The 18,446-nt window shown below is 38.3% G+C and overlaps 1 protein-coding gene across 7 annotated transcripts in view; it reads right to left on the bottom strand.

The window, feature by feature from the left end:
* Positions 1-18,446, bottom strand: part of LOC127442937 (transcription factor 12-like) — a 145,953-nt gene that overhangs the window by 80,872 nt on the left and 46,635 nt on the right. For all 7 annotated transcript variants that reach the window (XM_051701346.1, XM_051701382.1, XM_051701364.1 and 4 more), the window contains one exon: positions 15,506-15,608. In XM_051701346.1, coding sequence (XP_051557306.1) covers positions 15,506-15,608 — 103 coding nt within the window. The remainder of the gene's footprint in view (positions 1-15,505; positions 15,609-18,446) is intronic.

Genomic DNA, 18,446 nt, shown 5'->3' with positions numbered 1-18,446 from the left:
TTTTAATTATTATTATTTGGGTTAAAATAACTAAATTTGCTCAATAGAATTTTTCATAGTACTCTTCAAATAAGCAAATATTTTTAGCGAAGGAAAACTGTTGAGCACCCACTGTCAGCCTTTTTTTTTTTTTTTTTTTTTTTAAGTCGTTCAGTGTCTTACTTTTCCCACAATGCAATGTGAATTAGACTGTTTTACGAAAGACAGATGTGAGCTTGTTTTATGCAACCGGCTTTCTCCGACATCTTTAATTAGTCAGACTAACTGTTAGTTTGTATATACAACTGGCCCCCTGCTCTATCCATGCGCGCCTGTCAACCTGTCTTCCGGTGACAGGATAGCACAGAGTGGCTCACATCTGTGATTAAATCGGGCATCCCTCAATATTGTGTTACATGCGGCACATTTGAATTACACGCTACCGGTCAGAAGTTTTGAAACACTTGACTGAAATGTTTCTCATGATCTTAAAAATCTTTTGATCTGAAGGTGTATGCTTAAATGTTTGAAATTAGTTTTGTAGACAAAAATGTAATTGTGCCACCATATTAATTTATTTCATTATAAAACTAACATTTAATAAAAATAAAAGAAATAAAAAACGTTTTTGAAATTGATGACTTTTGAAACACAGTTTTGATTTATTTTGGATTTTGTTTAGTCACAACATAATTCCCATAGTTCCATTTATGTTTTTCCATAGTTTCGATGACTTTACTTTTATTCAAAAATGTGAAACAAAATTGCAATAAAGTTTCAAAACTTGACCGGTAGTGTACATGGGAATTTTCTATTTTCAAGCGCTATGGAGCAATTCAACCATGTCAAACAGCTAGACAGCCCCGACATTCTGAACAGCACTGACAAGGGAAAGAGAAAACACCTACCCTGCACCAGCATCAATTACAAGACTTTTCACATCTTCACATCAGCACCCTTACATACAGTTGTGCTCAAAAGTTTGCATACCCTGGCAGAAATTGTGAAATTTTGGCACTGATTTTGAAAATATGACTGATCATGCAAAAAAAACTGTCTTTTATTTAAGGATAGTGATCATATGAAGCCATTTACTATCACATAGTTGTTTGGCTCCTTTTTTAAATCATAATGATAACAGAAATCACCCAAATGTCCCTGATCAAAAGTTTACATATCCTTAAATGTTTGGCTTTGTTACAGACACACAAGGTGACACACACAGGTTTAAATGGCACATAAAGGTTAATTTCCCACACCAGTTTTTTCACATGATCAGTCATATTTTCAAAATCAATGCCAAAATTTCACAATTTCTGCCAGGGTATGCAAACTTTTGAGCACAACTGTAAATTTATCACAGTAAACTGTAACAGAATTTTTCAATACAACAATACAAAAGTTGTAGCCAAGAAAAAAACACTGCGAGCACATAATCTCCTGTCAGAAACAAATCGTGGGTAAGTATTATGGATTGAAAGACTTGCTTGACTGCTGTAGAGTTGACAAATTGTCATTGTAGTGTTTACCTCATTCCACAAGGCAATGAGCTGTCATCAAACATTTGATGATCACCTGTGTGTGACTTTATTTTTTATATTATTTATTTATCTGTATAATTTTTTTCAACAACTGAATTTCCCAATGTGGATACTGGATTTGCACATTTCAGAGAGCTCAATAAAATATTCAAATTATATTTTGGTTGCTTTTGTGAGATAATATATGTAATTGGTTGTGTAAAATAAACACATAATATCGTAGGTATTGGCAAAAATCTTTTAGCATTAAAATACAAATGTGGATGTTGTAAAGCTAAAGGGTATTTCTATAAAACAGTGAAATGCGATGAACCATAGGGTGAACACATTATTGTGTATGCTTGTATCTATTGTGAGTATTCAAATCTGAAGGTTGGATTAGTTTTCCGTCCTAAACAATAACATGTCCTTGGATGCTGTGCACTGTGTGTGTGTATGTATAGATAATGCTGAAGCACTTCGGCATTGAGCACATCCATCTCTCATTCAGTGGATTCATCTCTGCTCTCTGGATTAGATGTGGGGGAGGAGGGGTTATTTCTACACTGACTGCATGCACACCACCTGAGACCCCAAGCCAGGTGTGTATGTGTATGTAAGTGTATGTGTATATGTATAAGCAGCACCTGTGGGGCACAGCAGGAGCTTGGCTACACACAGGTGGGAGCCAGAAGCCCGAATGTCCATCCCATGTGCCCCCTCTCATTTCAACAGGTCTTTCAGTAATTACACTCCACACAGCCCATTAGCCATCAACTTTCAGAAGAACATATGCAGCAACATCGCTCTACACTGCATGCCTACACGTGAAAGACTGTGGGGGAGAATGTCTTCCACAGGACACATTGCCTCTAAATACCTCTGCTGCAGAGATATCAAAATAGTTCAAGGAAAATGTATTTTATGTGAAAGAACCATTCACAAAATACTAAGGAAAAAGCAAATATATTTGTACAGAACTACTGGTAACTGCCCTAGCACTCTTGACATAGTGTCTGGGTTTTACACACTTCTCTTGCTGAATGTTTCTTTTATAATTTCAACATAAATTAGACACTTCTAACTCTAAATTCTGATTGGATGAGCCACATTTAAAGCCCTTGTAAAAAGACTATAAATGCACACCTGTGACCACACATTCTACTGCATATTAATGTGCCATAAAGTTGCTACATTGCTTGACGACTGCAAACTGCCTACAGTTAAAATAATGAACTATTATTACTTGAAAGAACTGTTTATTACAAAACTGATCAATCATAAATGTCAACTTCTTATTGAATATTCCTTGAATATTTTTCTAAAATCCCATTTTTTAGACTGACTGTTCAAACTGCAGGTTATATGTGGACAAATTGGATTTTTTTCTGTTCAAACTGCAGTCACTTCTGCTAGAACGTCCATATTTGTTGTCATATTAACGATGCAAACTTGCGTATGTTAACCATGCGTGAGAGTTTAACAGTGGATGTTTTTCATGAAAGCGGTATCCAAATATGAATAGATTCTTTACAGAAAACAGCTTAAAAACAGGAGATGTGGCATATGGAATGTTTAATGCTGCTAGGGTTTACAACTGTCCCGTTTTTGCCAGACGGCCCGTATTTTCTCCCATACAGGACGCCTATTATCCTGTATTTTAGCAGGTAGCAAAATGTCCCATATTGAAGGCTTTGTGTCCCGAATTGAAGTATAAAAGGGTTGGACAGCGAGACTCTTGAAGAGGACCCCCATCCTGTATTGAAGCGCTCAAAATGCTCAAGCGTGAAACTTTCAACCTTATAGCGTTGTGGAGGCTCGCAGCCGGAGTTGTTACCGCACCTTAGCGCATTTCTTTGGGTCTGTAAAACCAATGTCTGTATTATTTTAAAAGAGGTTTGCACTATAACATTTACTTGACATAATTGGTATGTTCCATTCAGAAGTGATAATCCCTATTCCCCTCATAGACTTTACCTTCCACTGTCGGAGGGCTGAAAGATGTAATAAAATGGTCATTCTGAAATCACTTTTTAAGTCAATTTAATTATTGAAAATTCTCTTGTAACGATCCTACAGTGTGGTTATCATTATTGTTTTACCTTCGAAATGTCCTGTGAAGGCATCAGTTATGCCGTTTGGAACGCAGTTTTTTGCTATCGCCGCTGTTTTATAAAAGCAATAAGTCACTTGAGTCAGTGCTTAACAGTGTTTTCACCATGCTCTGCGTCTTACTAATGTACACCTTTTACCCATGGTAAAATCACTGTAACTCATGGCCTCTCGTGGCTTATTGCTTTTTTTCTTTTTAATTGTGTACTCTTATTATTATATATATTACTGACACTTTTTTCTGTTGTTTTTCTTATTTGTATCAATGCTTTGACAATATTGCATGTAACACAATCATAGCAATAAAGTACATCAAGAGAGGAGAGGTGAAGAATAGAAGGATACAGACAGTATACAGAGAGAGATTAAAAATGGCGATAGATGAGTGCAAAACGGGGTTAAAGAAAGGAGGGCTATACAAGGAAGGAAAATGGGTGGAGTCAATGAGAATAGAGGGATATGCAAGTGAGATGGATGGAGGAGAACTTGAATTAAGGAAAGCATGAAGAAAACAGAGAAAGAAGGAGAGCTGAGAGTCATGCATGCAGTAGACTGATGGCAGAATTGGGTGTTGTGTTGTTCAGGCTTCATTATCCATATAACGGGATTGGGTTAAATAGTCTCAGCTAATGATACAGTCATCAAAATGCTGCTCGTGTTATTGAGTATATCCAACTGTGCTGCACATGGACGTAGAATGTACGCAACACTTTCTCAGGTGTCATTTAGCATTATTAAGATTTATTTTAAAAATAAGCCACAGTTTACTTGCCCAGTTAAAATGAATTAAAATGTTGACATATTTATAGTTATCTACTACAACATTTTCACAGACATTTGAAGTTAACTCTATTGTGAATTGATTTTTAAGGGCAACTTGCAAACCTTTAGATACAGACCTACTGTGAGCTCTGCAGTCGGTAATCAAAGGTATATGCTTCTGTTGAAGCCATCAGTTTATTTCAACTTCATTTTCAAAAAATCATGTTATAAAATGTTGAAAATCACGGCCAACAAAGTACATCAAACGAGCCCAGCAGTGACCGCCCACTCCAATGACACACTTCCCGACCCAAAACGGTTAAAAAAGTGGCCGGGCACTGTTGTGTCAGTGTCACACACTTGCGTAGAATATGTTTCTGTGCTAAGCCTTCAGTATGGTATGAATAGTTTCCGCTGTTGTGATTTTTACAATGTCATTTCCTGCTTGTGAATTTGATAACAGCACTCTAGCGATTTCAAAGACGCATTGTAGACAGATTAGCTCAGGCACTAATTTCGGTCACCCACAGTGGCCTGTGACATCAATCTTCCAGGACTTCTCTATCAGCAGAGCCCTATCAGCTCTGTCGGCCCTCCCCCACACTGCTCTGAGCTTTCCTGGCCATACAGACATGAGCACACCAGGCCCCAGCTGATCTCTGCAGCTGGTCGGCCGGCCTGCCTGCCTGCTCGTCTCACCCCCTCCACGCTGGGGCCCAGGCCTGGGGAAGCCGGGGTAAGGGTGTATGACAGGTGGATGGATAGATGCATGGATGGAAGGAAGGGAGGGTGGGCAAAGAAGCAAAGGAGAGGGATTTGTGGCCTTTCAGGCCGTCTTGGGCTCTTCACGCTTGGTTGAGCGCAGTAACAGATAAGCGCACCCTGGAGCTCTGCATAATGACCAGCTACATCCACTACACATCACACAAGTGCCACCAGACTCCCACACCACTACAGATTTCTCCTCTGAGCCAGTGTCTGCACATTACTTCCAGCATCTTAAACACTCCTGTGTGTGAGTGGGGAGAGTTCTTACTGTTCTACTGTCACATACAGTACTCAAACCCTTAAACAATGCTTAGACTTCCTAAAGAGAGACTGAATCTGGCATTGAAATAATTAAAGGTTCAATGTTTAGAAAACCAAACTGATTTTCAATGCAGGATTTGCAAATCAGTACAATGATTAAGAGATCTTTAAAGTTCAAAAGACTTTGGCAAGGCACTGTATTTTTGTACAACCACAACAATCAGATCTAATTGGTGATTCAAAAGTATATAAAGTATACACCGATCAGCCACAATATTAAAACCACCTGCCTAATATTGTGTAGGTCCCCCTAGTGCCGCCAAAACAGTGCCAACTCGCATCTTAGAATAGCATTCTGTTAGAGATGCTTATTCTTCTCAACACAGTTGTACAGAGCGGTTATCTGAGTTACCGCAGACTTTGTCAGTTCAAACCAGTCTGGCCATTCTCTGTTGACCTCTCTCGTCAACAAAGAATTTCCATCCACAGAACTGCCGCTTACTGGATGTTTTTTGTTTTTGTCACCATTCTAAGTAAATTCTAGAGACTGTTGTGTGTGAAAATCCCAGGAGATCAGCAGTTACAGAAATACTCAAACCAGCCCATCTGACACCAACAATCATCCATGCAATTATCTAATCACCCAATCATGTGGCAGCAGTGCAGTGCATAAAATCATGCAGATACAGGTCAGAAGCTTCAGTGTATGATCACATCAACCATCAGAATGAGGAAAAAAAATTTGATCTCAGTGATTTGGACCATGGCATGATTGTTGGTGACAGATGGGCTGGTTTGAGTATTTGTGTGCATGTAAACACACTCAATGGATCTGGTTTACAAAACTGATGTGAATTATTCATTCACGAATTGGACTGATCTGGTTCTTGAGTTCAGCTCCTTGACCAATGATCTGCTCACTGGAGGGGAAGATAATCAGTGAATAAGAACTTAAATTTTGGTCTATTCCTTTAAGAAAAACGCTTTCGTTGCAACAGTGAAGGGGGATTTTCAGGGTGAGTACATGTGTGTGAACACAGTGGGAGAGTCATAATGACATAACAGGTGGAGAGAGAAAGAGAGAGAGCAAGAGGAATAGGTGGAAGAGAGATATGCTTGAGAAGAGTGCACTAGTAAAAAAAAGAGAGAAGGAAATGATTGACAGGCAGGAGGAGGATAAAATGGAGGTATATATAGGGAGGAGGTAAAGAGAAATACAGACAGAGAAAGAGAGAGCATGCACACTTGGCTGCACCTGCGGCCCTACTGTGCTGTGTTGTGCAGCCGCTCTACGGGATCATGCACCTGAGCAGCACCTGGTCACAATCAGAGCTACAGCCAGAGGCCCCACAAACACACACCTGCTTCCACCGCTACACACCAGGGAGCCACTGTACAGCTCCAAGCTCAGCCTTAAGGACTAATTAAAAGGCAAAAAAATAAAATTAATAAAATGCAGATAGAGACACATAGAGAAAAGCCTGGGACAAATCGCTTCTTACTCCCTCGGCTGAACAAAAGCGAAGTGAGATGCATCTTGGCATCGTTGTGGCGCTCCTCTTGTGTACAAAGAAAAAAAATCCTGGGCTACAAAATGCTCTGCACACTTTGCATTGTCACTAAATGACTGCGTAATTTCATTTCCTGGAAAGCAATTAGGTTTCATCAAAAGGAGATGAGAAACAGATGAGAACAATTCTCTTATGCATCTAGAATTCATTTTGCAGCGCGGCATGTGCAGGAGTGCCACACTAACACCACTCGCACTGCAGGCAGAAAGCAGGGATGCAAATTTCAGAAATTAGTGTGCCGTTCCACAATTATTTGCACATGACAGTAAGCGCACTGAGAGAGATTAAATGACTGCAAACCACCTGTGTGACATACAAAAACAATACGCTATTCCTAGCATGCACCCAAAACTCCATTATATAGAGCAATGTGTACAGAAAGTATAATTCCCCCAAAGAAAATAGATCTATTTGAACGGATACAAAGAGCTATCGCTTAAGACTCAAATAAACCTTTGCAGAAAAAAAAAGGTTGATGTAGTATTGAAAGGATTACATTTTTGGCCTTGACTCATCAAACCAAATCAAATTTTATCTCTGCTACAACTCCCTTGGTGTGGGTATAAAAACATGGTCGATTGACATTGGTTTTTCAATAGCCAATGATGATCAATGACTGATATAATACTGATATGAACATATATCTATGTATCAGTGGTGATTGCTTAAATTAACAAGTTGTGGCATTGACAATTTTAATATCTGTACAAATAATCTATAAAAATTACATATTACTCTTTGTGCATTTCCATATTTTAGCGAATAATAAAGCGTAAAATATCACACACAAGTGTAAAATATCACACATCACATTCAATGATTCATTCAAGTTCATTCATTGTTCATTTAAGTAATGCCATCTGCTATTTCTAGAAGTCAGTGGACACATGGCCCATAGACCTTATTCACATAGACCTTTGATTTTTGTCGGGAATAACAATGAGGCTGTTAAGGATAGACAAACAGGCTCTTTAATGGGCTGTACTGTAGTTTGAAGTGTTTTTGGATCATTTTGCGGACAAAACATTCTTCTGGAAAATCAGACGGTATCTAGGAGCTTTATACAGTTTTATACCGTGCGTGCCTCGTTTTCCTCGGTTTCATCAAAGATGCCGCTGCTGTGAATAAGGTCTATTGAGTGCTCCTGGAAGCCTTGTTTCTTAATATTATGATTGTTTGAGCTCTCAAATGGGTGGGACTTTGCAATGGACAATATTTGAAATTATGTACATGATTGCCAGCATATGAAAGAGTACTGCTGTCGAGTGCACTAAAAATTATCCTCCCTGCCCAGTACGTGGCGATTTGCATGAAAAAAAAAGAAGAATGTGAAAGTGAAAGTGGAGATTTATAGTAAAAAAGGATTACTTTTATGCTGCCTTTGTGCTTTTTGAGCATCAAAGTTTTGGTACCCATTCCCTTGCATTGTATGGACCACTGAATGGATTTAAGATATTACAGTTAAATTTTTTGTTAATGCATGATTTCCTGTAGAGCTGCTTTGAAATTATGTGCGTTGTGAAAAGCGCTATACAAATAAAAATGACGACTACAGAGCTGAAATATTCTTCTAAAAATCTTTGTTTGTGTTCAGCAGAAGAAAGAAAGTCATACACATCTGGAATGGCATGAGGGTAAGTAAATGTTAAGAGAATTTTCATTTTTGGGCTAACTATTCCTTTGAAAATGGTAAAAAAATCAGCTGACAAATAATTGTCCTTGCTGATCTATCATTCTTTACCTAGTATAAAGCAGTCTGACAATCTGAAATAGCATCTTTCACCCTTGCTTTCTGTTGCTAAGGCTACATCTTTGCAATGCACAACAACAACACCTTCCGGCAAGGCCAGAACACTCAACAGCAACACTTCTTTAACAATACCTACTCCCGTATCTATACAGCATTCCTGCGAGAGGAGCATTTAGCTGCCATTAGGGTGAGAGGTGGCAGACCAAGTGTGATCTTTCTCCCTGGGGAAGAGATGGGAACGAAATGTATGACCTAGGGGAAGGTTGGAGAACCTTCTAATTCCCCAAGGTTCGCAAGCTTCTGGGTTACATTAGGCCTACTAATAGATTTCATCTAGCAGGAGATATCACACAGGTGCTGGTGCAATGTGTAATACTGACACATCACTGGACAAGTCTTTTGAGATCAGTTCTGACTAACTCAGCTAAATAAAGACATGCACAGAAGGGCTGGACCCAGCAGAAGAAATCCAAGTCCTACTGAATCACTGCAATACTGAGCAGGGCAGTGTTTGTGTGTGTGTGTGTGTGTGTGTGTGTGTGTGTGTGTGTGTGTTGATGCTACTAATAATATGCAGATTATATTTAATAGAACAGAGAGGATGTGCGGCAGGCCGCAGGAATGTGAGAGCGTCCACAAGCCAGTCAGCATTGTTAAAAATACAGACAGGCATGTGGATTGAAACGCTGGCAAGTGACAAACATACACACACGCACACACACTAGCTCAAGATAATTAAATAAAATCAACTAATCTAAACCAGCTGAAATTTATCATGAGTGGCTTCAGAAGAACAGAAATGCAAAAAGAGAATTTGTCCTTGTAATATATTATCTCCCTCTCTCTCTTGTTGTCTTTGATGCTGAGCCATCAATGTGATTGAACGCATAAATTCAGAATTCCTCAATGAGATGGTAACTTCACTGACTTCATCAGAGGCCTTCTCAAATCTTCATCCTAACTTTCATCTCAGAAGTGAGCGAGTGAAGTCAGATGTCCGATCCATGTCATCTTGAAACAAGGCCAGGAGGCTTTACGAAAACCACAGCGAAAAGGATACAAATGATGAAGATGAATGTTGGAATAGCAGGAGGACGTTTGACTGGTATGAGGGTTGACTGGTATGAGTCACAGTGAGATCTTTATGAAGTGTCACTGATCATTAACGAGGGTAAGCTGATGACAGACCCAGATGGAATCTACAGACTATGGATGTTTTGTTTTCCAATTTGGAGTTTGGAATGCAGAAGTAAACTACAGTGGGGCAAACTCCCATAGCGGTGAATGGAGAGTACAGCAAATGTTATTTTTGTTGCCATTTGCACCAACAGCAAAATAAAAAAAAACCACCATTAGGTTTCCACATCTTACCAAAAGGAGACAAAAATAGAGAGCAGTGGAGTACAGCAGTCAGAAGAGAGAAATTTACCAAAATTACTGTCACTTCTTCCGCAACTGTATTTGAAACATCATCACAGTGGGGGTGTCCTTTTTTAATGAATGACATGGTAATATAACAAAGAATAATGCTATGAATGTACACTAATAATGAAAGGTTTGCTAGATTTACACTGCCAAATAAAGTGGAAAAGAGGGATCACAGTCTGTGTAATTTAGGCTATTTTGTGGCAAAATCCATTCTGTGGAATGAATTTAAACACAGTAAATAATGTTAAATGGAACTGAGAATGCCAAGTATATACTGGTAGCTGAAAGCATTATTATATTCACCAAAATATTTAATAAACAAAGATGCAAATGGAATAGGATGTGCAGATCTTTGCAAATGACAAGCGTTTCGCTTCTGCATAAATTCTGCGGGCATAGATTCCATGTGGGCCTGCTAATGACTATTTAAAGAAATGCTTTCAGGAAAGAAGTTCACTGCAAAGGAGCATGACCCCTCAAGAGCACTCTGGTCAAGGTGAGCATTTTACCAGGAAACACAGCTTCCTGATGATGCATGCGCATTATTCCCATCGAACGCAAATCACAAGCTTCCCCATGAGCTGCTCAACGTTAAGCTTCACATTAGATTTATTTCCCAAAGCATTCAATTCAAAACTCATGTACCATGTCTAGCTGTAGCCCGTTTCATCAAGTCAACAGCCAAGCCAGCTCTCTCTGTGCCAACTGTTACCCATGGAATTTGGAATGTCAACAAAGTATTAAACTAATTTGTCTTTTGTGATTGTAATCTGTTTGACCAGTAAATACTTACTGCGCTGAAGAAACAGGATTCTCAATGTGCATGCAGATTTCTCCTTAATCTAAAGCTGCATTAAGCCTTATTAAATATTGCTTAAAACTTCGACATAGAGTCATCATTATGCAACACGTTTCAGCCTCACATTACGAGCAGACACCCATGAGATTTGGTGCACACACACACAAGCATGCTTTAAAATTACACGGGCTGCACGCTATGGTTGGCTGATCAATGTCAATGTTATTTCAGATTCATTACAGGGTTAAATGGTACACAAATTATGTATAAAATCTGTTTAGGCCTCTGAAAATGGAATAGAAATAGTCTGTTATGCAGACCTGCATTTTTAGTGGACAAGATTTGTAATTAGAGCTGGGTGATATAGCAGAAAATTCGTAATATGTTTCAGCCTTTTAACGATATTCAATATATATCTTGGCTTTTATGTATTAGCTCTGAAATTGCATAAGAATTTTTTTTTTCAATCAGAGGAACCATCAGTTTGACCAAACAGCCACTGCTGCCAATTACCGTAGATTCAAAATGTTTAATACATTTATATGCCCCAATATAACCATAAATAGGAATAAACAGCAATACTGACCTACATACTTGTACTAAAATATTTTAATATTTTAAATACCAGTCAGAGACAAATAGTTGAATCAGAATTTTAAATACATAAATGAAACGGACAGTTTGAACAGATTCACGGAAATTAATTATACAGTACCAACGAAGTTTTGAACAGAGACGCTATTAAACATATTTGTAAGCCAAGAAAGGCTTGCCAAACTAGTCTAAAGGCATATATTAAAAGCCCATTAAAACATTACTAAACTCAAGATGTTGCTTTATTTTAGGTCTTCTGCAAAATCACCACAAATATCCTGTGAACATTAAATATATCGCCAAGGCCTATATGTGATCATGCATGTTTTGAGGTCATCAGAGTGAAGATTGTGTACAGCGCTGGATGGTTTTAGCAGTCACAGTGTGAGCGCCACGTGCAGAGAGGGAAGCTAGGAGGATGCTGGGTAAGAGGATTGGAACAGGACGCCAGCACGTGTGCTGCAGACTGTGTGACCTCTGACCCCTGGGCCAACCCTGACACAGACACCCAGTACTCTCACGGGCTTTGTTCATGCAGAAATCCTTGCATACGCACACAGGCATACGCAGTGACGCATGCACATAAAAACACATTCACACATACCTATTTCTGGGGTGTAAATGCACAGTAAGATGATGCAACAAAGTGAAATATCTTTCTATTTACGTTTAACCCAGAAAAATTTTATGCACAGCAGAGGCAGCGGATAGGCATTACATCCTGCCTTTTTTTAAATAATCACTTCTAATATGTAGCATTCCATAATATTCAGTTATACATAAGCTCTAACAAATCCATTACAAACGCCACTGAACACAGTGTGACCTTTAAAATGTATCTCCATTATTCAGAACACGTAGCGGTTACTCTAATTAAAATGTTATGTCAAATAAACAGTCATTACCAGCCATCTGCCTAACACTATAAACTGTAACAAGTCCATTATCATGCACAATAGCTGACCCCAGGTAACCCCAAGCTGCTCTCAACATGTCATACTTCACTTCCAGAGGGGATGGAACCAGGTCAACGCATGCATATTGAAGACTATTGAATGAAGCATTCATCTAAAATCTAAAATCTAAAAATATATATATATATTTATGTCCTATACAAACAAGATCACAAAGCAGCTCCTGTGTAAATCTGCTTGATGCATTATCGGATCTATGTTTGGATAATTCATATGAAATGACAGTTTCTTTGCAAGCTAATTTTGCAAACATGGTCTGGTAAAAAATAATACTGGTGTGTCTGAAATAAAGTGAGATTTGTGAAGGTTTCAGCAGCCACAAACAGTTTGACAAGGTAAGAAAACAAGTGACTGCTTCAGATTTCTATTTCCTTCAAGAATCTGCAGACCACCAGGATTTGGAGATAATCCACTTAGATTACCACGGCTCTGTTTTTAAACGGCACACGCAGAAAAAAAATGGGTCAAATAAACCCACGAGTAGCTCATGATCCAAGGTTCCCTCGGAAATGCCATTCATGTGACTGAAATAGTTAATTGCATTACATTCATATTGGAGCTCTGCCTTTTTCATTGGTGAGTAATAACCTTTCAGACATGATTTAATGAGGTTGCTCCGGAATGGGTAATTCCATGTAAATCCCAGATATTACTGCTGAAATTCAATTTGATAAGACTTGGTCTCCTCGTCCAATCCCAGCAAGATAGCACAGGCAATTTAGCAGCGCAATCAGATTGTCTAATTCCCTGACACATCATTGTTCCAGATCATTTCCATATTTTGCTACTTCTAGGCATAATAAGTGCTGCATCAACAGGACAGAGGAAACCCAAACATCCTCCCCAACTCGAGCACAAACATTCACAGATCAACTGGTAGAGAGATAACATTTTGTTTCGATGGGCTTCGTGCAGGAGCAACCATCCGTAAACTTGCCACCTTACATGGCAACCGGTCTCCAGGGTGATGCTACAAAGAGCTGTAGTTCAGCAGCCCATAATGCTGTCATGTGCATGCACATCACAATAGCTGCACACACAGAAGCCTTAGATCTACCTTCATCCATCAATCACAATCAAGGAATAAATACCCCATTGTGACTCTAATCAAGCCACTTAGCCTGATAAATATCTAACAAAATGCTGCTGACAATTTTCTAATCATCATCATCTCTCCAAAACTAATGTATATAAAATAATAAATGTAAAATGTAAAGGCTAGATCACCGCTTAGTCAGAACAAAAAAATAAATAAGACAAATAAATATTTTGCACCCTGCATTTAAAAAAAAAGGAAATAGCACTTTTATATTAAAAACTTCACAAATAACTGAAATTCACAAATTAAATAAGCATGTGCAATTTTCAGAATCTGCACTGCAAAATTATTTCAAACATTTTTGGCAGCAAAAGTGGAAGTGGGGCCAGTTCAGTAGAGTTTCACACACCTCTTTGAGAGAGCCCGTGACTGAGGGGGTTTGTGCGTGTTAAATGATCTTTGGTCCATCTGTTTGTTTCACTACCACTACCTCCTTGTCACTCTTCTCTCTCTCTCTCTCTCTCTCTCTCTCCACCTCCACCCCATCCCTTCCCTTCAATCTCTCCTCTTTAAAAATGCATTGTGCCACTGGAAGTAGCCGGTGGCTTTTCTGATAGCTAGAAGACAGTCTTTTGTGATGGAAAACTGTACTGATGGTGTGACTTCAACCCTGGGGGAGGTTCAACTCCTGAAAACAGTCACACCACAGGAAGATCCAGAAACTAAGGACAAAAGTATATATAAATAATATACTCATATATATGTAAAAAGGGTTGTCACAATACCAAAATTTAAGAAGTGGATATCAATACCAGCTAAATTTTAAGATTTTTAGCATCAATCTGGATACCACAGATGAATACACTCTCTATTTAAAAGGCTAAATATTTATATAAATATTAACAATTTAAATTCAAACAATGGCATGCACCTTTAAGTATTTCTTACTTAATTTATAAAGAATAAAGGACAGAGAATTTCAATTAAGAGAGTGGTTTTTTCTTATTCCTGTTAAAATTGTTATTTGATTAATATGAATGACATAATAGACAACGGCATGTCTGTTAGTTTGCATTAAAACTGCAAGGACTAATGCAGAGATTCAATATTTTGACGCATTTTTTGCCGTGAGGTGCAAATGCTGTTCAAAAAGCATGTGGGCAAATACACGTGAGTTTTCGAAAGCAGTTATCTGTAAATCATACAGCCCTCTGGTATCAGGTTTATCCTCAAAAAACTGGCAACGTTATTTCTGTTTTAGTGTAGACTTTGTATCACAGTACCAGTACTATATATTTACAGTATATATACTAGGGATGTGCATGAGTAATCGAATAATCGAATCCTCATTCAGCTTTAGATATCTGACTAGTAAAAACACTACTTGAATATTGTAGTTTTAATTTTCCTTTGTGCCTTTACCTGCCATGGGCAACAGTGAAAATGCTTCTCTCACCTTAATCTTGCCATTACAACTCAAAGCACTGGTTGGCGCTGTGGGTGCATGACATATTTAAAGGAAAAGTTCACCCAAAAACAAAATTCTGTCATTATTTAAAATGACTGTATCACTTTAGAAGACCAGGAATGTGTCTATGTGCAAATGTAATGTCATGTTTTAATCTTGATGTTGTTGTTTATGCAAAGTGCACATTTTTTTCATAAGAAAAACAGGTTTAAAGGTTGAAGGTTTAAAGGTTGAAATTTTAAGTAATCGATTACTCAGGTTTTTTTTTATTTCATTTTTTGAATTTTTTCAAGTGCATTCGACTACAAAATTACTGTGCCCATCTTAAATATACAGTATATATACCCAGCCATCTCTGGCACTTTCCGTGGCGACTGTCTTCGGAAAGAACTGTTTTCCACACATTGCTAAATGGACTGATGACAGAAAGACAAGTGTGAAAGAGAGAGAGAAGGGGTCACAATCACCTTGGATACTCACCCATTATGCTGGAGCTCATGAAAGGTGTTGGGGACAATCCTTCATGGGACACTGATCGACTGTCACTCAAGTGATCAGCATAATGAGTGCTGTCTCCAAAACCCTGGGGGAGAGAGATCACAGCATTAAACACATTATTAGCTGGACCTACTAATTGAGTGCTATGACACTCCTCTAATTACTGGGGGAAAATAGGGGAGCACGATTGGTCAACTGTCCCCCGAAACGATCGATATTTCTCCGCTCTCCTCATTAAAAAACACTTTCTTTAAAGTCTTTGATGAATTTCATTAAAAGGGCAAACAGTGCCCCAAACAGAAGATGTTGCCTGTGCCGTGCTTGTGTAATTGTAATAAAGTTAATGGGGCACAAAAAAACAAGCAATTTTCATTCATCAACAAAATCCATGGCACATTAAAATTCTTTGCTTCATCCCATTATATCAACGACTTTTTTATGTTAACATTGACATTCGAAATGCTATACAGGGATCTAACAACAATTCAGACAACTTTTTGTAAACATAAGAGTCTCAGCTAAACAAAATAGGTGCGACTTCCAAAAATAGAGAAAGGACCGAGTAAAAGGGATAGTAGATAGAAGAGAATGGAGACAGAGGCTAACATTCTGCCTAACATCTCCTTTTGTGTTTCACGGAAGAAAGAAAGTCATACGGGTTTGGAACAACATGAGGATTAAGTTAATGAGGACAGAATTTTCATATTTGGATGAACTATCCCTTTAGTGGACTGTGTATCATAAATATCAGTGTCATGACTAATGCAGAATCTATCAAGATTGTCATTGCAGTTGCTAGACAATATTTTGATTTTGTGTGGCAATCCTAGTTTTTGTTGTCCTGTAGTGATAACAACATTTCTATGTTGTACATTTTTAAAGAATGCTAAACTGATAGAGATTTGTGTGCTTGCAAAATGTTGATTGCAGCACATTTTGTAATGGGGTACAAAGCAACAAAAATGACATAAATCTGATGAAGTGACATGTTTAACAGGTCTAGACACATGGATCATGTCTCTATGCCAAAAGCCTGTCTGTACTTAAAAAAAAAAATGTAGAATAAATAAGTCAGGTTCTTTCCTCTGCAGCTGAGGTCTGCCCTTTCATGACCGTTACCAGCTTTGGGGGGCTTAGGTCTAAATATCGGTAACAGTATGGGCCTTTAAAACTCCCCCGCAATAAAAGATACTCTGTGGCTGTGTTAATCCTGGAGATGGTGAAAATCCACCTAGCATTGCAGTCAAATGTGTCCCACAAACCATATTAACTATCTATTATTAACTCTAACTACTTTTCCTTCTCTGCTTTCAACACATAGCAAAAAAAAAAAAAAAAAAAAAAAAAGAAAGAAAAGGAATATTACTATCTAAATGTTTTCCAAATGGCCAGTGATTGAGTAATTTCAAAGACAGTGGAGTGTTGTGCCAGGCAGAATCGATGCAAAGAGGTTCCCTATCGGGTGCCTGTCGTTTGTGTTAATAATGCTATGAACTATTCGCTTGACTGTTTGAAGAATCCCTGTGCTCTTTTAGCGGCTGGAGTTTATTTTGTAGAGTAACACACTTTCAGTACAGTTTTACGGATGAATCTACATTCTCTTTGTGCTTATTCCGCCTACTGGCTGGAGTTTGTTTTGTGGAGTATTTCTTGCAAAGTCACTGGAGTAAGTAATTTGCTTACACTCATGTTGCAGCCAAATGGACCGGCTCACTGAACATTCGCTTGACTGTTTTGAGAAATCTGCGCACCTCTTTTTTTTGTGTGTGTGTGCTAGTTCCGCCTAGCGGCTGGAGTTTATTTTGTAGAGTGTCACACCTTCAGGACAGTTTTATGGATGAATCTGCATGCTCTTTGTGTTTATTCTGCCTATTGTCTGGAGTTTGTTTTATAGATTATCTTTTGCTGTGTAATTCTGTCTCATAAAATATGTATAGAAACTTGAGCAATCCGATGGCAAAGTTGTCACGGGGGTTCTTGTAGGCGTGCATGGACTGTTTGAGTTTGGAGGGATGGACGCCAATTGGCGCTGTCATGCACGGGGTTAATGCGCACGTTTTTCTTTTTTCTGTTTGTTTTGTTCCGGGGGATATTCGGGTTTTGTGGGTTGCACTAATGTTGGAATGTGGTCTTTATAATCTTGTTTTTGACACAATATCTATTTTTTTATTATATGTCAAAATGTCAAATGTTAATATGAGTGGATTGTCCGCAGAAAGCTGAAAAATTTGGGAAGATATGGGGTGGGCATTTTTTTTATAGTGCTGGCTCGAGTAAGAGCAGGGGAGTCATTACGCTGATAATTAAACATCTACAATTCAAATGTCTAAAACAGAGTAAAGATAAATTAGGAAGAGTCATTATTGTTTTAGCTGAAATTCAAGAACAAAGTCTGATTTTGGCTAATATTTATGCACCTAGCATTGATGATCAGGGCTTTTTTATAGATCTTGAAGGGATGTTGCAAGCCACTGGCACCTCTCATGATATATAATTTTTGGGAGGAGACTTTAATCTTTTGATGGACTCAGTCCTTGATCTTAGTGAAGCAAAAGTGTACAAGCCCCCTAGTGCAACACTGACGCTTCACAGGATGTGTAAAAATCTTGGTCTTACAGATATTTGGAGACTTTTGAACCCATCTGATAGGGACTATACATTCTTTTCATCAGTCCATAAGATTTACTCTAGAAAAGATGTTTGTTTTTTTATATCTAAGTCCCTCATTTCATCTGTTGTTGATTGCTCAATTGGAAACATTTTAGACTCAGAGCACTGGTGTGTTTAGAGGGCCATTGATATTAATAATGCTTTTAAAGAATTCTATCTTGATCTCTATAGTTCCACAACTTCATCTACTGATGAAGATATTAGAAACTTTGTGGAACCATTAGAACTTCCTAAACTGGTGACTGAGCAAAAA

Source organism: Myxocyprinus asiaticus, chromosome 1, assembly GCF_019703515.2.
Source record: "Myxocyprinus asiaticus isolate MX2 ecotype Aquarium Trade chromosome 1, UBuf_Myxa_2, whole genome shotgun sequence".
NCBI classification, from domain to species: Eukaryota; Metazoa; Chordata; class Actinopteri; order Cypriniformes; family Catostomidae; genus Myxocyprinus; species Myxocyprinus asiaticus.
This window is presented reverse-complemented; position numbering and strand designations above follow the sequence as displayed.